The sequence below is a fragment of the Mirounga leonina genome, unplaced genomic scaffold (genome assembly GCF_011800145.1).
Source record: "Mirounga leonina isolate KUSES-001 unplaced genomic scaffold, KU_Mleo_1.0 Mir_115, whole genome shotgun sequence".
Lineage (NCBI taxonomy): Eukaryota > Metazoa > Chordata > Mammalia > Carnivora > Phocidae > Mirounga > Mirounga leonina.
The window spans coordinates 97,678,392-97,702,945 of NW_023270268.1; the positions used below are offsets into that span (position 1 = coordinate 97,678,392).

General features: G+C 36.9%; 1 protein-coding gene across 1 annotated transcript in view; it reads left to right on the plus strand.

Annotated features, from left to right (window-relative positions):
• Window positions 1–24,554, plus strand: part of LOC118007104 (cell surface glycoprotein CD200 receptor 1-like) — a 124,293-nt gene that overhangs the window by 10,625 nt on the left and 89,114 nt on the right. Inside the window, exons 2-5 of the mRNA XM_035000168.1 lie at window positions 6,869–6,931; window positions 11,252–11,311; window positions 14,069–14,386; window positions 14,504–14,749. Coding sequence (XP_034856059.1) covers window positions 6,869–6,931; window positions 11,252–11,311; window positions 14,069–14,386; window positions 14,504–14,749 — 687 coding nt within the window. The remainder of the gene's footprint in view (window positions 1–6,868; window positions 6,932–11,251; window positions 11,312–14,068; window positions 14,387–14,503; window positions 14,750–24,554) is intronic.

The following is a 24,554-nucleotide window of genomic DNA, read 5'->3' on the forward strand; positions in this document are numbered from 1 at the left end:
CTTTCTTTCTTTCTTTCTTTCTTTCTTTCTTTCTTTCTTTCTTTCTTCCTTTCTCTCTCTCTCTTTCTTTCTTTCTTTCTTTTTTTTTTCTTTTCTCTTTTTGTTAATATTTATTTGTTTATTTGAGAGAGAGCATGGAGGGGTGGTCGGAGGAGCAGAGGGAGAGGGAGAGAGAAACCTAAGGAGACTCCTCACTGAGGGCAGAGCCCGATGATCCCTGAGATCATGACCCTGAGATCATGACTCTTGGCTGAAACCAAGAGTCCAGTGCTTAACCAACCAAGAGTCCAGTGCTTAACCAACTACATCACCCAGGTGCCCAGCCCTGGGTCTCCAGATCCTCGTTTTCTATAGTCCCTTCAGACGCGTGTTGTCTGCACATAATAGTACTTTTATTTAGAATATCCTTCCCTCTCTCTCTTTTATTATTGGTTTCTTGTCTATTGGATCTTGTATTAATTACCTATTGTTACATAATAAATTACCCCCAAACAAATATTTATTTTCTTGCAGTGACCCAAGCTGGGGGAAAGAGAGAGAGAGAGAGCAAAAGCATACTGGGATAGAAACCACAGTCTTTTTGTAACCGACTCTTGACACTGACATCCATCACTTTTGCTATATTCTATTCATTAAGTGAATAAGTGAGTCCAACCTACAGTCAAGAGGAGGGAATTTTACAGACATGAATATCAGGAAGAGAGAACATTGGGAACCACCTTAGGGGCTGTCCACCACCTCAAGACTAGGATAAGTTGCTCAGGGTACATTTTTCACACTATTCATTTATTGCTATTGCAATTTCACATAATTATTTGTTTATTTGGTTAATGTTTATTGTTCCCAGTAGACTGAAACTCCATGATAAATAGACATTTATTAAGTGCCTAGCTACTGTAATTGAATAAATGACTATTAATATAGCTTCTAGTTGCCCTCCACCAGTCCAAAAGTTCTAATATACCTGATAGGGGGTCACTCAGGTGCCATTTGGATGAAAACTACTAGTGATCATAATCTGATCATAATCTTAGAAGGCAGAATACATTTCCTTTATTTCCAAAATTTATCATAAAATTAATGCATTAAGCTTCAGGCAGCTTTAGTAGAGAAAAGATTCGCATGAGTCTTTTATTTCAAGCATTCCCATTTGCTATTTATAAATAACAACATTTTGGAGAGAATTGGTGATGCTTTCAATTATTCCTACAGGGTAATACTGCTTTTAAATTATATATCAGAAATAAAATTATAATTTAGGCTCCCTCCTCCAAAAGTTACAAAGTTCATGGATTTTTTTTTTTTTTGGTTGGCTATCATGGACTTTCATAATTCTTAGATCCCAATGTGAACAGACTGCTGCATTAGAGGAAAAAATATAGCCTATTTGGGTGACAATTTCTTTTCAGAATCTGTGAAAAAGGACACAATTTAATTCCACAACTTCTTGCTTGAATTCATTCGTAACTGTTGGGAAATAATACTTTATGTCTAACCTACATCTGCAAGATGCGGTTTTATAAAATGCAATACGAACATTCACTAACTAAAATGTTAAGTTTGGTATTTAAAGCTTTCTGGAGGCAGAAGTAAAGGTATTGTATTGACTTTACCATACTGTTGATTAGAAAAAGTTATGTGCTTAGTGTAGCTAAATAAAGGTTGTTCTAGCAGTGTAATTTGAGTTTCCAGGTCTTTGTGTGATTAAGATCTCAGCCTCAAAGTTGCATTTATTTTAAATGAAACCTTGAATCTTTAAGTGAGCTGTACTGCTTCTTTATAACTGGGTTTAATACCTCAGTCTGTAATGTGCTTTGAATACCTTTCATGAGTTATTCCTCATTCATTAATTTAACAATGAGAGTCTATGTTTTGCAGAGGGGAAACCTAGAGCGTATGGATTCATTTAATTATCTAAAATGATTCAGAAAAGAAGCAGAGTGAGAAATAAAACTCATATCTCTCGTATTTTGCAGCCATTGCTAATCCAAAATTGTCTAGCACTATATTTGTTATAATAACTTGTAGAGTTTTGAAGTTTGAAAGCTTGAAACATCAAATGTAGAATGAAATAATTCTATTTCTTGATTTTCCTTATGAAAAACATTAGGATATTTCCATAGATCTCAATGTATTGAAATGTATTTCAATGTATTCTGTATTCTGTTTTTTTTCAAAGTGGTGAATTCATTCAATGTTATATAACAATAAAGATGACAAGTGAAGATGGAAAGACCATAATAAGCAATAAGAATGACTTCTAGTTAGTTATTAGCTTAGAGGCCCCAAGTTCTGTAAAGAAATGTCAAAAGAAATGTAAAAATGGAACTATACCACATGATTCTCTTTTGCAGATATATGGGCATCTTATTAGAGCATAGCAAATACTTTAGGCTCCAGTTTTGCCCCCAGTTAAGCATTATTTTAGCTTAAAATTCATTGTATTAGCCTCCTGACTGCTTTGTTTGCATTCTCCTCAAAGAACCTGCAAAGGAATGAAAGGGCAAGAAATCCTTGACTTTTTTGTTTCCCATCCCCCCACACTGGAACTAATACATGAATCTTAGCAACCCTAGTAACTATTGGAGGATGGCATAATCCACATTCTAATTAGGTTACTAGCAGTTACTTGACCCGGGGCTTTTATTGGGAGTGATGAAATAGCAACAATGCCTATCTCTCACTTTTTTAGTCGGGACAGCACAGCAGACCACAGGATATGAGAATAGATAAAAACTGTTTAACCTCACAAAAAAACCATGTGCTCTTTCTGAGAGCCTTCCCCCGCCCCCCTCACTGGAGGAAGCCTTTGGAGCATGGCTTTGCACGGTCATGCCCATATAATGTCTGTTGTGTGGGTGGTGTATGCTTGCTCAGGCTTATGACAATGACGATTTGGGAAAGGAAACTTCTGGTGCTCAAAGTGAGTAAGAGGTTTCATTTGTACTAAAATCACAAAGCAATCTTACTTCTACTGATGCTTTTGACTTAGATGGGAAAATTTTTTTAAACATTATTTTCAGTGTCAAGGGTTTTTCCATTTGTGTTTTGTGTTTATTTGTGTGGATGCATGTTCTAATGTTATGTGTATTAAAATCTGATGTTTCTGATACTGTATTTAATTCAATTGAGGGGCAATTTATGTACCATTGACTGCATCCATTGAAAAGGTACAGTTTGATGAGTTTTGACATATTCCTGTGAATCATCACAAACAAGATACGGAACATTCCCATTTTCCCCCAAACATTCCTCCAGGTATATTTGCAGTTCATCCTTGCCTTTGTCCCTATCTGTAGGCAACCACTGATCTGCTGTTTGGCACCACAGACAGATGAGCTAACATTTCATCTTAGTAGCATTCTTTTTGTGTAGTGTATGGTGTATACTCTTTGTGTCTGCTTGTTTCACACAACAGAATGAGTTTGAGAATCCTCAAGGTTGCTGTGCGTTCCTTTTGATGCTGAGTAGTATTCCATCACACGGGCGATTTATCTGTTAATTGATATTTAGGTTGTGTCCAGCTTTTGGCTGTTGTGAATGAAGCTGCTATGAGCATTCATGCACAAGTCTTTGTGTGGACATATGTTTTCATTTCTCTTGAGTAAATACCGAGGATTGGGATGGTCAGGCTGTATGGTGGGCACATGTTTGACTTAAAAAAAAAACTGCCAGAAGTTTCCAGTGTAGTGTCCACTACCACTGACAGTATAATTATTGAAAATAGGTAAAGATTTTTTTTTGCAATTATTTTTGTGGTTAAGTTATATTCCACTAGAGACATACAGTCAAATTGCTGTGTTTTGAAAGTCAGTTGGAATAACTGCTCTATACGTGGTTATGCAACAAATTCTATGAGCAGTTAGGTTCATTTGTTTCACTTTGCTTCGTGATTTTAGTGTTTACAAGTAATTTGGTTATGCTTTATAATTATGGAAAATGGTTACATAGTTCCAAAGTCAAATCTATATAATCGGAGACATATCATTTCTATACCCGTTCCTATTTCATCCATTTAGTTTTGAAATTATAAGCAAGGAAAGAAAGAACAGACACACACACACACACACACACACACACACACCTCCCATCATAGCTTATGAACAGTAGTGTACTATATACAATTTTGTATATCCTACTTTTTCTACTTAACAATATATCTTGGAGATCCCTTCATAATAGTTTATAGAACTATCCTTCATTCTTTTTAAGAGTTTCATTATATTTCATTTCGTGGAAGTACCATAGTTTAGAAAACTAATCCCCTATGAGTGGCCATTGGGTTATTTCTAAAAGTCTTGCTATTACAATGTTGTTAAAATAGTCCATGATGAATAGTCCTGTTCATGTATTCTTTTCATACTGTTGCCTGTGTATCTTTAGGATAGATTCTGAGAATTGGTATTGCTGGGTCAGAAGAGGAATGCATATGTAATTTTGCTATATATTGCCAAATTCCCCTCTGTTGAAGTTGTAACATTCTACATTCCCATCAGCATTATATCGGCATGCCTATCACTACACAGCTCCAAAGTACATTGTCAAATTTTTGGCCTTTGGCAGTCTAATAGGTGAGAAACGATATTTCTGCATAGTTCTGATTTGCATTTCTTTTACCATGAATGATGTATGAGCATCTTCCTATAAGACCTTTGTACTGCTTCTGTAAACTAACTCTCCATATCTTTAGTACAGTTTGCTGTAAGGCTGTGTTGACCTTTATCTTTTTAACCCAGCTTGAGCCACCTACATGTCAGGGAGCTGTGCAAACCACTCTTCTAAGCACTGAGGATGTGGAATGGAAAACATAGATGAAAATCCCTGCCTTCATGGAGCTTACAATCTAGTGAGGGAGTGATGAGTTTGGCCCACAAATTTCGGCGATTGTCTCCAACCCTCCTCCTTAGCTTAACTATTCCTATTCCTATTCAGATCCAGAATTCATAATGCTTGTGTCCATACGCCATTATAATCCCGATTCTATTTCCTTGCCATTTGATATACTCTTTCAGACCTTTGTCTCTCAGTGTTTCCCCAAAAACATGGCTTGGACTTGCTTCTTTGACTCTCTTAATTTAGATTAATTTGGGTAGTATATTTATCCTAGTGCATTTCTTAGGATCCAACCCTTGGTTTCTATTCAGTGTAGTAGGACCTACTTGCACAAGAATAATTGGGCAATTAGAGCAGCTTACAAGCAGGGTGGCCTTGGACAAACTGCTTCATTACCATGAGTCTACATTTCTTTATCTGTAAAATGATGTTAAAATACTTGTCACTATGGGGAGGCTGAAATAAATAACATATGCTAGTTACCCAAAATTTGTTCCTTGTGCAAATGCTCAAAAATTGTTATTTTAAAAACAATGTTTTATTAAAGAAAAGGGTAGCTCAGAGGAGCAGTGGGTTCAAAATTTCTCTAGAAAAATACTGTGCACTAAATCTTACCCTAAAATGTTTCTATTTGCCAGTCAGGTACACCCACTCTAGATGCACCAGAAGTGTATCATTTCCTTGTGAACACTTTCTAGGAGTTTTGTGCCCTCCACAGTGAGAACCTGCCAATATCCAGCCTCAATTCTAATCACACATCTGTTGTTTTGCACTTAATGGCAACACTGAACTATTCGTAATTCTTTGAAAGTCCCAAGTAGCTTTCTATCTTCTAAATGGCTTTCTTTCTGTGTGCAAAAAGATTTCCTTCTGTCTCCCTGCAGAACTCATCTACTGAGATCCAGCCCAAATATCACCTGTTGTAGAGAATCTTCCCTAATCTTTTACCCTTGCTCTCTTAGAATTAAACATTTTTTCTTTTTAACTTCTGGACATTATGCTTGTTTCTATCATCACTCTGAAAACTTTACTTTCTAATTGTATAAATAGCTCCTTCCTTGCCTGGACCTTAAGCTCTTGGAGAGAAGAGGGCATTGTTTTTTACGATGTTTCTATGCTTGGTGAGTACTTTGCCAGGAGTTGCTGCTCAAAAAAAAAAAAAAAATGTTTATTAGCAATTCCTACTTAGAGCTTGCCTTACAAAATTTGAACTTAATAGACCATTGTCTATATGATATGATTTCAACAACGCTTAGGAAAATTCTTTTTTGTTCCATACCAACACTCAATGAACATACCACTATTAAACTTTCTTTCTTTTAATTTAATTTTTTTATGTTATCTTAGTCCCCATACAGTACATTACTAGTTTTTGATGTAGTGTTCCATGATTCATTGTTTTCATATAACACCCAGTGCTCCGTGCAGTACGTGCCCTCCTTTAATACCCATCACCGGGCTAACCCATCCCCCGAATCCCCTCCCCTCTAGAACCCTGTTTTTTTCTCAGAGTCCATAGTCTCTCATAGTTCATCTCCCCCTCCAATTTTCCCCCTTCATTTTTCCCTTCCTTCTCCTAATGTCCTCCATGCTATTCCTTATTTTCCACAAATAAGTGAAATCATATGATAATTGACTTTCTCTGCTTGACTTATTTCACTTAGCGTTTCTTGACCTACTCACTGGTGCCTGAAAAGCCTGTAATGGATGGTAAAGCCATTTCTTTCACAATTGGAGGTGAAGTAAATGCACATAAGCCAGGAATAAGAAATACTGTGAGTAGAATATAAAGACAGGAGGGTGGTGACAGACACTCTGGATCTAAAGCAGGGGTATGCCAAACAGGTAGGAAGTTCAAGTCAGAAGTTCATCCTGGGGCAAATTGTCCTGAGACTTATTGCCTGTCATAACTTATGTTTTTATTGGCAACCGCAATCCAAAAATGGCCTGAAGAATGTGAAAAAAGTGTGACTTTACCCAGGAGTCAGAAAAATACTAATGTGTATTCTTCTGATCACCGCATATGTCTTTTCAGGGTATGTGCGTGCAGGAGTGCGAAGTTCTGGGACACCAAGAAACTTAACGCAGCTGCAAATGGGTAAGGCCAATTACAGTTTGGGTAATGGTCATCTTTTAATGATAATTCTACTAGAAGCGTACTTGATGCTGGTACAGTTTTTATGTTAAGAACTTGAATTGCCTTATATGTAGTTATAGACTCTTGTTTAAAAGTGTCTAAATATAATATTGTTTTATGAAGAGTTCATAAATATTTCACTCTAAAATTATTTCTGTGCTTATTTAGTATCTTTTTCAAGAATGGTGATCACTAAGCAAACCAATGGCATGTCAAAAATTTTTCACTGGGTGTTATACGCAAACAATGAATCATGGAACACTACATCAAAAACTAATGATGTAATATATGGTGATTAACATAACACAATAAAAGAAAAACTAATGATGTAATGTATGGTAACATAACATAATAAATTAAAATGAAAACAAAACAAAACAAAACAAAACAAAACACTAATGAAGTACTGTATGGTGACTAACAGAACATAATAAAATAAACAAAAACATTTTTTCATACAATTTTTGAAATGTAAGTTACATTTTTCATTCAATATTTGAAATGGGTTTAAAAAAGTAGGTCTTAGCTGATATTAGTAATTTATTGTCTGTGTTCCCCACTCAGCCGTACTGTCGCCGAAAGTTGCCATTATAGTTAACTTTTTCTTTATATTTTAAATTTTTATTTTTGTTATATACCTCACTTCATTGAAAAATAATTCCGGTGACTTCAAAATGCATTCCTGGACTTATAAATATGCTTTCTAATTTCACTCAATTATTCGCCATCTAGAAAAATTAGATTCCTGGTCAACTACAGAATAAAATAAGTAAAATAATTATATAAACTATAAATCTAAAGGTTGGAAACAATGCAACAATGGTGCCCCCCAAGAATGGTGGGTTGAATGGTGTTCCCCCCCAAAGAAATATGCAGCTGAAACTTGTGAATGTGGCTGCATTTGAAAAAGGGTCTTTAAAGATGTAATTAAGTTAAAGCGCTTGAGATGAGATCATCCTGGAAGAGAGTGGGCCCTAAATCCAATGACAAGAGTCCTTAGAAGTGAAGAGAAAAGGAGAGGACACAGGGAGAGGCGATATGAAGATAGACGCAGAGACTGAAATGACACATCTACAAGCCAAAGAATACCAAGGATTGCTAGCTGCCACCAAAAGCTGGAAGAAGCACGGAGGATTCTTCCTAGAGCTGTTGGAAGGAACACAGCCCTGCTGCCATCTTAGTTTCAGACTCCTGGCTTCCAGAAATAGAAGCGAATACATTTCTGTTGTTTTATGTGACCACGTTGGTCGTCTTATAGTAAGGCAGCCCTAGGTGACTAATCTAATGAGTCATTAAGTTACTTTTCTACTATAAATATATTTTAAAAAACACAATTCACGTTTGTTTCGGTCTATATATATGTACATTGTGAAAGTGTTAAATTAGACCTCTGATGTTAATGTAACAGTATAATCTTTCTGAACTTTAAAGAAAATTTGGTTTCAGATAAATAAAGAAATCACAGCACCATTGGTCAGAAGGTTGACACATTTGTTTTACTACTTTGGTGTACATGAAGCTTCAAGCAAGACTGGACAAGAACGCTTTCTATTTTCAATGAAGATACTTGATATGAAATCAGCATTCCATGGCAACTAGCTGCAGTGGAGATAATAAAACGAAAGGACTCATATATCAACAATTAACAAAGTTTAAAAAGTATTTCCAGTATCATAAAAGTAATTAGAGGAATATTTGTGAAAATAAGCATTTTCTTCTCTTCTGAAAACAATCCTTTTGCACACTTAAGAGTACATTCCGACTTGTGAGATTTATCTCTGACATGAGAGGTTGCAGATATCTTATCTGGGAATATCTGCAACTTCGTTCTTATCAGATATAGCTAAAGTCATGTCTGGATAGTATAGGATTCTATTAGAAGAACCTGGTCTGGCATTAACTGATGTCTTCATAACTGATTTGAATGAAGTTTTCAAACACTATACTTTAAATCAAGAGTCCGTAAACTCTCTCTCATGGGCAAAATCCAGCCAGCTCATTTTTATAATTAAAATTTTATTGGAAAAAAGCCATGCCCATTGACTTATGTATTATATATGGCTGCTTTCTTGCTGCCATCGTAGGATTGAATACTTTCAATGGAGACCATATGGACTGCAAAACCTCAAATGTTTACTCTTTGGCCCTTTATGGAAAAAGTTTGCAGTTTTTTATTTTTCTCTTCCAGTACCCCCAGCCCACCTTACTTCTATCCCTTATTCCTAATACAACTTAGAGATTTCCTTTTGACACTTCCAAATGCAAACTACAATACCATCATCAAAACTACCCGCATCCTAAATTTTCTCTCATTATAAACCCTTAGTCTTGGTTGTTGGTGAATTTGACAAAGGAAGAAACTGTCAGACCTTAGACCTCTAAGAAGCCGGGTGTGATAGGATGGGAGAGGTCTGGAAAGGCTAAGTTATACTGTGTTATAAAAGAGCTTTTAAAATATAGAATATCTAAGTTATAGCTCGATTTCAGTAAGCCCTCTGAAGTCATCTCTGACTTATCTGTTTCTGGAATAGATTCTTGAGCCCAATACGAGCTAAATTTAATTGTTACAACTTCATTTTTCAAAAAATATTTTATTCATTTATTTGAGAGACAGAGAGTGCATGAGCAGGGTGAGAGGCAGAGGGAGGAGCAGGCTCTCCGCTGAGCAGGGAGCCCAATGCAGGACTGGATCCCGGAACTCCAGGATCATGACCTGAGCTGAAGGCAGACGCTTAACCGACTGAGTCCCCCAGGTGCCCCACAACTTCATTCTTTGCCTTCTTTCCAGACCAAGCCAGTACAACTTACTTGCCTAAAAAAGCCTAATTATTTTAGAGGCCTAACTATGCTTACTTCTTAGACCTTTAGTGAATTTCTTTGTTTATTTTTAATGTGGTAGAATTGGGTACATAATTAGAATGGGAAGCAAGAAGTACATTTTTATAAACAGAGGACTCATAAAATGCTTATTAAATGGTGGTCTTATAAACCCAGAGGAAGAACTTTATTAGGCTCTTAAATCATAGAAGTATTATATTTCATTGTTGTTTTTTTAAAAAAACAATACTTAAATGGGAATTCTCAGAAACTAAGTCTGAAGTAGATTCGAACTATTTGATTGTCAGTAACTCTACAGAACGCAAGGAAAGGAATACATGTTGCTCTCAGGAACTATACACAGAAACTTGAGCTAGGTGAAGAATGTCACTTCTCTCTCTGTTTCTGCTTCATTCTTCAGAAGGTAGATGTATTAGTCAGGGTTCCTAGGAGAAACAGAACAATGAGAGATCTATCTAATCTATCTATCATCTATCTATCTATCGATCAATCATCTATCTATCATCAATCATCTATCTATCATCTATCATCTATCTATCATCATCTATCATCTCTCTATCTACCTATCTATCTATCAATGTATCTAGAGAAATATTTATTTTAAAGAATTGGCTCACATGATTGTGGAGGCTTGGTGAATCCAAAATCTGCAGAGTGGGCCAGCAGCCTGAAGACACAAGGAACAGTTAGTTGTAGTTTGAATCTGCAGGCAGTGTGCTGGCAGAATTCCTTTTTCAAGAAGGTCAGTCTTTTTCTACTAAGGTCTTCAACTGATTGGATGAGGCCCACCCACATTTTGGAGGGTTTTGTTTTACTCAAAGTCTACTGATTTAAGTGTAAATCTCATCTAAAAAATACTTTCACAGACACATCTAGGATACTGTTTAACTAAATAGTGAGGAGCCATGGCCTAACCAAGGTGACACATAAAATTAGCCATCGCAGTAGGAAAAATGAGGGAAAAAGAGGGATGAACCCTTCTTCTCAAACTGGTTCCAAAATTCTTGAGAAAGTAATCTGATTGGCATCTGGGTGAGGTGCTCACAACTGGATCAAGCAACTTTAATCTGGGGATGTCATGTCTAGAAAGCACTATACTCAGTCCAGCTCATGTGAGGTACCCATGATGGACCAATCCACTATGATTAAGAAAGTGATGGAGTCAGGCTACCTTGTACAAAACTGTTGTCAAGTATACAGTATGGTGTCCCATAAATGGAATAATTGATTAAGGGTTTCTAACATAATTTTCAAGTGTTAACATGTTTTTCCACTTGATGGAATAACTTCTAATTTCTGTTTTGCAAAGCTTTTTGTGGAATTTAGTTACAGTTAACTGATTTTCTATCATGGTGTCTGTACGATTTGTGGATACATAGTGGCTTGCACTCCATTTAGGCACCTAAAATTGATTTCATTTACTTTTCTTTGAATATTTTCTAGCTACAACAAATAGGTCATCTGTGGAAGGAAAGCAGAGCAGGCTCACACCTCCTGTGGAAGGTAATATGCTTTTTAATTTTTTTCTAGGAGCCAGAACTAAAGGGAGGAAGGGAGGAACTTCCTTAGAAACGTAGTTGATGGTCTGGTCAGGGGGCCAGCCTTGAGCCCAGCTGAAGAGTATGGTGATCTGAATGCTGTGGTGTGGGGGACCCTGAATGACCCCGGTCCTCCTCCCCCAAAGCAGTTCAATTCCATGGGAAGATTATGGAGCTCTCTCTATCAGGCACTGTGCCAGGCTTTGTGGGGAGCACAAAGGTGAGCAATGTGAGCTAGACTGCCAAAGCGCCCTAAAGGGGTTCAGTTTTGTGGGGGAACCCAGAAATAAGCACAGATACCCTGTACAATAGAGGAGATAAGCCCTCACATCAGGTGTGCCGGGGATGTAGAGGAGGGAGAGAGAGCACCAAGGCTCTGAGAAGGCTTCAGGAGGATGCAGCATGTGAATTGGCTCTTGAAGGAAGAGGAGTGTTTTCATAGACAGAGGGTGCTGTGTAGGCATCCCAGACTCCAAGAACCATTGAGGGAAGACCTAGATATGCACTTGTGCTTGCTGTTTCCTTTTTGAAGTGTTGGGGCGACACAGGGATGATAAGGTTGCCAAGGTGAGTCAATGTGAAAAGAGGGCTTTCAAAGCCAGTACAAAGACATGTAAGTGTTGTCTTCAGGCAGTGAGAGATCGCTGAAGGGTGTCAGAGTGGAGAGGGTCACCCCTGGGTTACAGAATCATGTACCTGGCTGCAAGGTAAGGTATGGACTGAGGAGAGGAGAGTTTTGAGAGAGAGACAGATGGTGGTAGGCTTCTGTAGTGATCCAGTTGTTTGGTGATGGGGTCTTAAACGAGGGTAAGGCAGTGAGAACAGAAAGGAAAAGGGATTTGTGTGCAGAAGGCTGCAGGAGACTGGGGGGGTAGTCATAGACACAGGATGCAGCAACGCTGGGACATCAACTGCTCGTTCTGGAGCAAATATGAGAATCTACCCACTGTCCCTCTGTGAAGCTGGAGGTGAAATCACCATAGCTGATCACAGGGTGTGTGGAGATTATATTTGTTGGACAGGTGCCAACCCACTGAGTGTGGGGGAGTGACTGGCCATTGGCAAATTATCACAACAGGTATGAAAAGAGAAAGAAGAGGATTGGAAAGGGCGAATAACAGCAATCCCATAAGAAGTCTCATTGTAGGTGAAGGGGGATTGCTGGAGGGTCACAGAGCAGAGCAAGGTGAAAGAACAGAGACTACCCATGGTGCTTGGGATCCTCACCGATGGAGCTACTTCACTGGAGACTGTGCCCTTGTTAAAATGCATATGTTTAATTGATCAGCTCGTAGGTTCCTTTAAAATAATAGAGTCAGATCTTGAGAATAAGTATCAGGCAAAATATTAAAGCCTTAGACTGTTCACAAGCTGAAGTGCAAACAGAGAACACTCACAACATGCTCCTCAGCAGCCTCTTGTCTTTCTGCGTTCATCTTCAGCATCCTGCCCTTGGGCACATGTGTGCTCACCCACACCCAGCCCTAGCTGTTCTCCAAGCAGCTATGTTGCTGCTGGCCTCTGAGCCTTGGCCAGGTTGCCTAGGGTGGGAAGCCACCTGCAGTGGTGGAAGGAGCATGGATTTAACTGCCTCTCAGATCTGCTCTAAAATCCACCCCCACTTGCTTCCTGCAGTTGTGGGATCTTGATTTGGCTGTGACATGCAAGGTCTTGAGTCCATCACAGAAGAGGCAAGTGATACCAGAAGAGGAGAGGAGAGACCTCACATACAGAGTTTAGCACAACGAGGTTCACCCACATAACAACTTAGCCCCCCACAGCTTGTTCGGCTCACGTTAAAGTGATGAGCTTCCTGCCACTCACCTGGGTTACAGTATGTGGTACCTGATGCCCCTAATCCTCTCTCAGCAAAGCCCCCCCAGTCATGCATGCATTATGTGTGTTTATGGGAGAGCTGAGGCTTCTATCTTGGAGAAAATCATAGGTTGCAGGGCTTAATTTTTACATTAATGATGGGCAAAAGCAGTGAACTTCTTCATTTAATCCTCATAATTAGGTAGAATGTATAGAAACAACATCTGTGAGCAAAGTTCATAGTGGGACTGTTGGGCAGTATATGTGTGACTCAGTAGGAAGGAAGGAAGATCTGTTGGTTTTACTGACTTTGTGATTCTCCAAATAAAAAGTAGCTTTAAAAAGTCCAGTTTGTTCAACCTGAATGCCATCTTATGCTTTTTATTTATGTTTGTCCGAAGTGGCACCCTTCGGGATAGGCATTTCATTCTGATATTACTGATTTAGTCTCTCTGATCAAAACTTAGAGGAGGAGAAAACCACATCATCAATTTTTCCACTTTCTGTCCTGAGGAGAACCAGTTGTAAAATAAATAATAATTTCTACTACCAAAAGATTAGATTTAGATGACTTTGTCCTTTAATTTAAATTGTGTTTTCTTGTTTGTTTTATACAGAACTTCTGAAGCGATTTTAGACCCTTAAAATATTTCTCATACATATGATAAATATAGTTTATCTAATAACACAGAATATAGGAGACAAATGGTTTCATCTTTGGATTAGGTTTAATGTGTTATATACCATTTGGTTCATGTTTAATTTTTTATGTAAGCCTAATATTTTGGGATAGGATCACCAGCAAAGTCGTGTTCTAGTACTACTTTATGTAATATGTTGTGGAAAATTTAACACCTGAAGTTTTTTATCAAGCTTTTCTTTTCTTTCTCCTTGTGTGTGTGTCCAGCTAACACTTCTCAGTCTGTACCTGTGGCTACAAAGGCTGTGCTCACTTGCCCTCCTGTCGGCTTAACCAATGTGCTGATAATAAGGTGGGAAATAAACCTCAGAGACAAGCCTTCCTGCATTAGAGCCTACAGGAGAGATAACAATGAGACCAGTGAAAGAAACTGTACCGACGAGAGAATATCCTGGGAGTCCAGACCCGATCAGAATCCTGCCCTTCAGATTGATCCCGTGGCCATCACTCATGATGGATATTACAGGTGTGAAGTGGCCGCACCTGATGGGAATTTTGGTCTTGGATATCACCTCCAAGTATTAGGTAAGGAGCATGACATATTGTGGCACGTCAGAGAAGCAGATCTGGGACTGAACCAAATCTCTCTCTATTCCATACCCCATGTGTTAAGCCTGAAGCATTTCCCCTGCATCTCTGCAGTGCCCCCCGAGGTGACCCTGTTTCGAGGCAGCAATGGAACCCTGGTGTGCAGGGCTGCAGGGAAGCCAGCTGCACGGATCTCCTGGACCCCAGGGGGAGACTGTCACACTGCGGAACAACAGTTGGGCAATGGCACGGTGACCGTCCTGAGTACATGCCACTGGGAGGACCGCCAGGTGTCTAATGTGTCCTGCTCTGTCTCCCACGTGACCGGCAATAAGACTCTGTCCTTAGAGCTGAATCGAGGTTAGTAATTCCAGTTTTTGCTTGATATGTTCATTCTTTCAGAGAAGTTACAGGCGAATGAAACAGGAGTGTGCAGAGAATTTCTCTCAAGCATAATCTCCCCACCCTCTTTTTTATGTCCTTCTCCTCCTTAAAGCCATATTTCAGAGCGAAGTTTATTATTTAATAAAGTAAAATGAAAAATAATTTAATAATTTAATGTCCACTCTATACAAGTAGTAAGTTGGCTTGAGTAGTGTACTTTTAAATTAATACTTCTGGTTTTAGGAGAAGACTAAATTGTATTTTTAAAGAAATCTTTTTGCATTTAGAAGAAGGATCAAGTCACTCATACATTTTCTTCACAGATTTTTAGTTTGGCGGGATTTTCTTCTCCAGGTTTTTCCTATAATTTCTTAGATATATTATAGTAGTCTCTATGATTGCTTTAAACTTTACTCTTTAGTTTCCTTAAAAATATATGTACTTATGGGGTGTCTTGGTGGCTTAGTTGGTTAAGCGACTGCCTTCGGATCAGGTCATGATCCCAGAGTCCCGGGATCGAGTCCCTCATCGGCCTCCCTGCTCAGCGGGGAGTCTGCTTCTCCCTCTGACCCTCTCCCCTCTCGTGCTCTCTCACTCTCTCTCTCAAATAAATAAATAAATAAAATCTTAAAAAAAATATGTACTTATTGTTAATTATCATTAAGCTCAGTGACAAAATTAGAAAACCCCTATTAATCCTACTTTCCACATGGTCAAATTTATTGGGTAATCCATCAGTTCTGTTTTTTTTTTTTTTTCTTGAAGACATCCCTTCTTGAGTTTTACATACTCTGTTCTAATCTGGCCTGGGCAGTCACTAGACCTGCTGCACAACGATTGTCCTGGGCATTCTTTCCCACAGTGCTCTGCTTGATTCCATGTCTGTTTAATCTGAGTTCCTTCTGCCTTCCAGACATTTACTAGTTTTAATCTCTTTGTTTTATGCATGAAGCTTTCCTTTACTCTCTGGTAATCCTTGGTTATCCATTCATTTCAAAGTGAACTTTCAAAAATGAACTGATTGGAAGCTATGTTATCTGTGGGTGGTCCTGTCAACTAGTTAGCTTCAATAGTCTGAAAGGAGGTAAATGAAAAAACAATTTTTAGATACAGATTCTTTAGTTATCTGAAATTCTTTTCTCTGAGGCTTTTCAGGTTCTGCAGAAAATAACTCTCCAGTCTATTGTCTAAGAGGGATAACCTTGACTATTAGTGTTATGGGAGCAGAGAAGAGGTGTGTGTGTGTGTGTGTGTGTGTGTGTGTGAGAGAGAGAGAGAGAGAGAGAGAGAGACTGTTCAGAACTCAGACTTTTCTTTAATACCTCTCTTCAATCTGGTACTTCCTCTCCACCCTCCATTATGTCTGGATCCTTGACTCTGGAATCTTTCCCGTTCACCTTTTCTGGGCAAACTTCCTGTTTCCTGCTGTTTGAGGAAGGTGAAGTGACCTGGCTGCACAGGGTGAGAGTGGACTTGGCAGCCTACCTCTTCTTAATACAGACCTTCAAAAAGGCTTCCAACTTTTAACTTACACTTCACCCCCCATTTGCCCCTTTTTATATATTTGACCTTTCCTATTCTAGAGTCTTCTTGGTGTGCTATGGACAGTAAGATTCTTACTTATTCTACTGTAAATTATTTGCCTTCTTCTGTACATTTTTCACCTAAGAGCAAGTTGAAATTTTTCATCTGCTTATCTTCATCCATGTTCGTTGTCTATATTTAGAAAGTCTATACTTAGAAAATTTTCCTACTGATAATTTAGTAAAGTTTAAGAAGAGAGAGGAGAAAAATCCATGTCTTTAAACCACCATTTTCCAATATCCACTGTTAAGCTGATTTTAAAAAAAGATTTTAGCATTATATACTGAGGAGACTAATTGTGCTCTGCTTATGTATGCAATCTGACCACCTGGTATTACAATATGATGTCATGTTTATGGATGCTCAGACTTAAGGGACTGTCTCATTCACTCTCAGCCAGTGCTGGGGTCTCCTTCCTGTCTCTTTGCAGGGCAGATCCTCAGCCTCTGTGGCTATACTTCCAATGAAAGAAAGTGCATTAGTTTGAAAGAGGGGATTTCAAGACAATGTTGTTGATTTTAACTGTAAAACAATTTTTTCTTTTTCAAATAAAAGACACAGAAATGCAATGTTTAAAAACAAACTGTTGAAGGAATGTGGAGGGAGAGGACGCCAGCCTGCTTAGCTTCCACTTACCTCCATCTGTTGCCCTCAGCCCAATTCAGGGTACAGCAGGAACAAGGTCTTAGAACCACTGATTCCCAGAGCTGGCAATTCCTTTGTTGACTTCTCTTGTCAGACTGAGCTTTATATTGCTGCCAGAGTTAATAAATAATTGAAAGTTGCTGCCATGCATTCATGTCAGTTTCAAGGACCTGGAAGAAAGGTGACTTCAGGATTAGGTTGTTTTTCCAATTACCTTTTTTACAATTCCCCATTTACTTCTGAATATTGGAGATGAGAAACACCCTGCTATTACTGTAACTGAGAAATTTAGTCTGCACATCTCTCCTGTAGGAATTCATCATTCATGAATCCTTAAAGCCCCAAAACCTTGACTTAGGATGATGTCTTGCTAAACACCCTAGAATCAGAATTAATAAAGCAATTTTATTATAACAATGATTTGAACTATTAATGAGTCAAAACTGTTTAAAATAAAATCACAGAAGTGAACTTCATGAACTCTGAGACATCCTTGAACATTTATTTAGTTACATATATATATGTGTATATATATTTAATAGACTTTAGTTTTTAGAGCAGTTTTAGGTTCACAGCAAAATTGAGTGGAAAGTGCAGAGAGTTCCCATATTACCCCTGCCCCAACACATGCACAGTCTCCCCCTCTCTCTACATCACCCATGCCATACTGGTATATTTGTGAGAACTGATGAACCTATATTATCACAACATTATCACCCGAAGTTTGTAATTTACATTATGGTTCACTCTAGGTGTACATTCTATGAATTTTAGCAAATGTAGAAGTAGCATATATCCACCATTGTAGCTTCCCATGGAGTAGTTTCACTATCTAAAGGTCCTCTATGCTCCAGTTACTCATTCTTCCCTCTACCCTAACCTCTAGCAACCCCTGATCTTCACACTGTCTCCATAGTTTTTTTTTTTTTCCAGAATGTCTATATAATTGGAATCATACAGAATGTAGCAGTGTCAGATTGGCTGCTTTCACTGAGTAATATGCATTTAAATTTCCTCCATGTCTTTTCATGAAGCTCATTTCTTTTTCGTGCTAAATAATATTCCATTATCTGGATGCACCAGAGTTAAACCATATATTTTTGTGTCTATATTTACAGGTGACCAATCACCACTGAAATTAACTATTTTATCTATCACCTCCTCTATTTTGATTACCTTGATCATTGTGGGATTCATTGTGGGATCCATTTTGAAAATCGATTGCTGCAGGTATTGAGTGATGTTTTTTCTTAGTTTAATTGGGCTAGAAGGGGTCAGATATATGGAATTGATGGGCTAAAATTAATATGTTAACATCAACTCTCCCATAATCAAGAAGTGTGTCCTAAAGGTGTTAGATTTGGACTACTTTAAATGACAAGAGGGATTTTTGCTTGGTTACTTAGCCATGCAAGCATAGTGAAATAGGCCATTTAGGGCAAGATCCTGGTAGAGACATTGTATGCTGATTTGTATTTGAGAAAAGAATTACAATAATTCATATTATGTACCAATAAGGATGTGTCACATTTATTCCATATATCATGCTTCTGTTGCATAATTTCACTCCTCTCCCCATATCCAGAATTATGTCATTTAGGTGTATTAACTACAAGTAACATTCTTATTTCTGGTAATTCTTTTCTGCTTTATTATGGCTTCTATCAAAAATGAACCACCCTTGTCAATAATATACTGTTTTGTTTTCCCATTTTTCATTAAATAATGATGTTTTCTACATTCACTCCAGCTTATTTTTATTTTTGCAGAAAATGCAAATTAAAAAAAATGGAAGCTACTTCAGTTGTTGAGGAGGTAAGATAACATTAAAAAGAATATTTGCAAACTTTCAAGCCTCAAAGTGAAAATATAGCCATGCAATTTGTAATTTGCCTCAATATTAGTATTTTAATTAAAAAGCAAAAATTCTAATTTCATAATGCTAGTACTCAGGTGTACGTGTTTTGTTAATTATCTACCTTATACTATTTATACACATTCCAAGCAATATTTTCATTTCAAGAACTGTATCTTACAAAACACATGTTTGCCAAATTTGGACTATAATGTTTGGAGAAACTGAATTGGTCTTTCCTCCCCCATGAAACCATCTCCAGTTCTTGACTTCCCTTTCTCCATATCATCATCATTTCCCTCTTACTTACTTTTAAATCCTCTTCTGCTCCATAATCTCATAGCCAGTACCTTACCAAGTCTTTGACCCTGTCCTTTGAAATATCTCTCATGTTACTTCATTCTTCTCCATTACTACTGTCATGCAACATTATCATCTCACACTGAAACTTAAATAATCAATAAATTTTTTGACAAAATAATAGAAAACAGTCTTTCTCTTACGGCCATGTAAGCCCAGAGACACAAATATAAGCACTCTTGTAGATACTAAATCTGGGGGCACCTGTGAGAAGAACATAAGTGGTTGGTGACTTCCAGCTTTTTTGAATTGATTTTAACTTTGAGTTCTTTCTTAGGAGGAAATGCAGCCTTATGCCAGCTACACAGAGAAGAACAATCCACTCTATGATACTGTGAGCAAGTGAAGAGGTTTCAGGTTTTACAAAGTGAAGTTGATGGGCTGTGTCTCCATACTTCATAAGTTATTGGAATCTAGCAACAGAACAAATGAATAAAGATACAGCAGGACTACTATTTTGATTTTCTTAGAGTTCTAGCATGGAAAACCTATTTTGGAATTAGCTTTTCAAGGATTCTGAGAAGATAGAGATTTTTAAAAGGTTTTCATACATATCCTTATATATTAAAATTTTAGAATGTTAGCTGCTATTAGGTAGTTCTCTGAAGAACTGATATTATTACAAAGAAAGCAAATGCTATGATAAAATATTCAAATTGTTTAGTATAGTAGATAATGAAAACTGAATTTCTTCAAGAAAGAACTCCGCAGAAGGAAGAATCAAGATATTTTATGTATTCTTCCAGAAAATTTTATGTATATATATCTGTACACCAAGGTATGGGTGTGCATTCATAAGTATTTACATATATAAACACATATCCTTGTGAAGACACAAATGGGAACATATCATGATGCTCTTCTGCACTTATAGAAAGCTAATAATATGATAGGTCTTGAAGATCTTTTATATCAATACAAGCAGAGCTACCTCATTCTTTTTAATGGTTATAAAATTCCATTGTATGGTTATGTCATAATTTAATTAACTACAGTCCTAGTGGTAGACATTTAGATTGTTTTAAGTTTTATTTGTTTGTTTTGGTATTATAAACAATACCACATAGAATGTTTCTTGTGGATAGATCTCTTTATATTTGTTTAAGTATATTTGTAGAATAATTTCCCTGAGTGGAATTTCAGGTCAAAAGGGTTTGTGCATTTTTTATTGATTGATATGTCCAATTGTATCAATTGACGTTCCCTTCAACCATGTTTGAATGTGCCTTTCCATATACTGTTATTTTAATATCTGCAAGATTCCCACCTCTTGTTTTTAATCAACCAGTTCACTAATATGATGTAAGATTATAATAAAAATTACACTATTTGACAAAACTGGATTTATGTTTTCCTGTCATGTTGATGAGAAAGCAGGAATAAGAGAGAGGGAACACATGTGAGGAATTACTTTCTGAACTCATATCTCAATAGAGATTGATAGCTAATGCCTAATAGTTTTTCATATATGATAAACTGAAATTGTATATTTTTATGATGTACATTTTATTGTGAGGTATTTAGCAAATAACAGATGTTCATTGAGTATATAAGCAGCTAAATATGCATTATGGGGAAGAACTTGGGTATCCATAAAATATGGTCTCTGTGCTAAGAGAATGGCCGAGGGATGACATGACCCTTGCCCTCAATTTTTCTGTGGAATATAGTATTAAGAATGTGTATATTAATTGTTTTTAATCTTATGAAAAATATATTTTATTTATAAAAATTTATGAAAAAATAAGTCTGCTTTTCCATAGCAGGAAAAATATTAAAAATTTTCATCATGGTAGAAATTAAAACAAAATCCATTCATTCGTCCATTTTGCCATGTGAAACAATTAAGACAGCTCTTTTGTCAATGTTTTCCCCTCTCCAGACATATTTGGCTACACTAGGCTTTATCATTAAAAAGATTCTTAGTTTCTTTTGGAGGTAAACTAATCTAATCACATTTAGCACATGATTTTGACCAAACCAATTTGACACCACTTGGCTAAGCCCCCAAAACATTAAACTTCCCCATATAAATATTACCAAGCAGTGCACAACAATAGACATCAAACCCTGTCCTTTACCTTTTCTTAATTCTTCATCCATCCCTGGGTGGGATGAGGCTCATAGTTAACTGGGTTCAAAAATATCTGTTTAACTATTACTAAAAAACAAAAAAAAGCAAAATTGTGTTTACATCTTAACTTGATAATATATCTCAAACAGCCATATAAATGACACTTTAAAGACTTCAAAATAGTTTTTAAATGTTAAATTATGTTGCACAGGAAACAAATGCATTAAAATCTTCCCCTACAGGGGTGCTAAATGTGGTCAAACATGAGAATCATGTTGGGAAATAAAAAATTATATAGATTACTCAAATCCACTTTAGATCTGTTGAATCAGAAAAATCTAGAAACTGAACCAGGTGTGTCAGTTAGGTCCTCCAGGAAGCAGAGGTTGAGATGGAGTTAGGAGCAGTAAAGGTTATTTGGGAGAGAGGGGTTATATTTGTGAAAGATTAAAGGGGCAGGAAGTAGGGTAGGGGAGGGAAAGCCTTCAGACCATGACACTGATCTGAATGAAACCCGTGAAAGGAAAGGGGAGGAAGCAGGATACAAGAGCCTCAGATCCAGTTATAGAACTGTCAAAGTCTTGGCCAAACCAGTGATAAACCCTGGAGCAAAGATTGTTTCTAAGAAGAATCTTTCATGAGCACAAGTGGCAAAATAAACTGTTTAGTTATTGGCTAGGAAGTGTAGGACCTCAGCTCAAAAGCTGAGATGGATCCTGAAGGCCTTAACAACTGGAGGCCATCAGCCAATTGCACTCCTTGCATGTGAATGGTAAGTTCTTTATTGATGGGAAATCTGAACCCTTTACCTCCTTGGCTGCCCAGTCCATCCTTCCACTGGTTAGTATTTGCCTGATATGTCATTATTTGTCTTCAATTCTCTGTGACATTTTATTTTAGGTATACCTTTTACAGAGAAGCTATAGCTTTTTAATAGACAAGATATAGCTGATTTTTATTAACTCTTTGAGAATTTTAACTTTTAATAGGAGAATTTAAACCATCCACATTTGTTATGGTTACTTACATATTTGGTCATATTTTTTTTTTTTAAAGATTTTATTTATTTGACAGAGAGAGACACAGCGAGAGAGGGAACACAAGCAGGGGGAGTGGGAGAGGGAGAAGCAGGCTTCCCGCCAAGCAGGGAGCCCGATGCGGGGCTCGATCCCAGGACCCTGGGATCATGACCTGAGCCGAAGGCAGACACTTAACGACTGAGCCACCCAGGCGCCCCAGTCATATTTTTATAATCTTAATTTTTATGTCTTGTTTACTGTGTTTACTCTCCATGCCCTGTTTCACTTTTTTCTTTACTCTACTTTGCTAGATTGGCTAATATTTTTACTTTTTTCTTTCTTTTTCTTAGTAGTAGTTTAAAAGATATCCCTTGTAATATATGTGTATTAGTGTTTATTTATGCTTTATTTCAGAACACCTAAAAGGGCTTTATTGTAGTATAATTGATATAACAATTTGTTAAATTTTGCACATATTTCAAGGGAATAATTTGCTAAATTTTGACATAGTTTTATATTTGTGAACCATGAGCACAATCAAGATAATGAACTTATCCATCACCCCTACATTTTCTTATTCTTCTTTATAATCCTAGCCTAAAACTCTTGCTCTTCCTCCACCCCCAGGCAACCACTGATCTGCTTTCTGTAACTATACCTCAGTTCACATTTTTCTAGATTTTTATATAAGTGTGATTATACAATTATCCCTTTTTTTGGTGGTGGGGAGTCCTGGTTTCTTTCACTGGGTATAATTACTTGAGATAAGTTCACACATTAATAGTTCATTATTTTTATTGCTAAATAGTATTTCATTGTATAATATACCACAGTTTGTTTATCCATTTACCTGTTGATAGACATTTGGGTTGTTTCCAGTTTTACGCCATTACAGATAAAGTTGCAAACATTCTTGGGCAAGTATTTTTATGGACATGTGCTTCTATTTTTCTGGGTAGAAACCTGTGAAGGCTGTATCTGTATCATATGGTATGTAGTTGTTTAACTTTTAAAGAAATTGCTAAAGTGTTTTTTCTAAGTGGTCATTCTATTTTACATTCCCCCCACCAATGTTTGAGATTTCCTGTTCTTCTGCATTTTTATCAGTACATAGTATGGTCAGTCTTTTTAATTTTAGACATTATAGTATCTGTGTATTTTCTCTTATGGTTTTTAAAAAATTTATTATTATTATTATTTTTTGGCAGAATCCACAATTTTATTTTTATTTATTTTTTATTATTACATTATGTTAATCATCATACATTACATCATTAGTTTTTGATGTAGTGTTCCATGATTCATTGTTTGCGTATAACACCCAGTGCTCCATGCATAATGTGCCCTCTTTAATACCCATCACCAGGCTAACCCATCCCCCCACCCCCCTACCCTCTAGAACCCTCAGTTTGTTTCTCAGAGTCCATAGTCTCTCATGGTTCGTCTCCCCCTTCGATCTCCTCCCCTTCATTCTTCCCGTCCTGCTATCTTCTTCTTCTTCTTCTTCTTTTTTTTAACATATAATGTATTATTTGTTTCAGAGGCATAAGTCTGTGATTCAACAGTCTTTCACAATTCACAGTGAAGTATAGTTGACATACAGTGTTATGTGTTAATTATTTCTCATTGTGGTTTTAATGTATATCTCCCTAATGACTAATGATGACTGCCTTATATACTTACTTATCACTCATATATTTTCTTTGGTAAGTGCTAAAATGTTTTTATCATTTAGAAAAACTGGGTAGTTTGTTTCTTTATTGAGAATTCTTTGTATATTCTGAATACAAGTTCTTTCATTCTCTTTACAGTGCTTGCTGTCTTTTGAAGAGATGTTTTTGTTTTTGGTTGTTCTGTTTTAAAGGGAGGACATTTTTTTTATTTTGATGAATAATTTATTGACATTTTTCTTTTATGGACTATAGTTTTGGTGTTGCATCTAAGACATTTTTTTTATATCCCAAAGGCTTATAGTGTTTTATTCTAGAAGTTTTATAGTTTAGGTTGCACATTTAGGTCTATAATACATTTTGATGGAATTTTTGTATATGGTGTGAGATATAGACTGAAGTTCTTTTCTGTTTTTTGCATACAGATATTCATGTTCTTATTCCAGCACCACTAAATTTCCTTTTGTCTTTCTGGAATATCATTTTGTATGGGCCTATTTATGAACTCTCTGTACTGTTCTATTGAGCTATTTGTCTATTGTTATGCCAATATCACACTGTCTTGTGGCTTTCT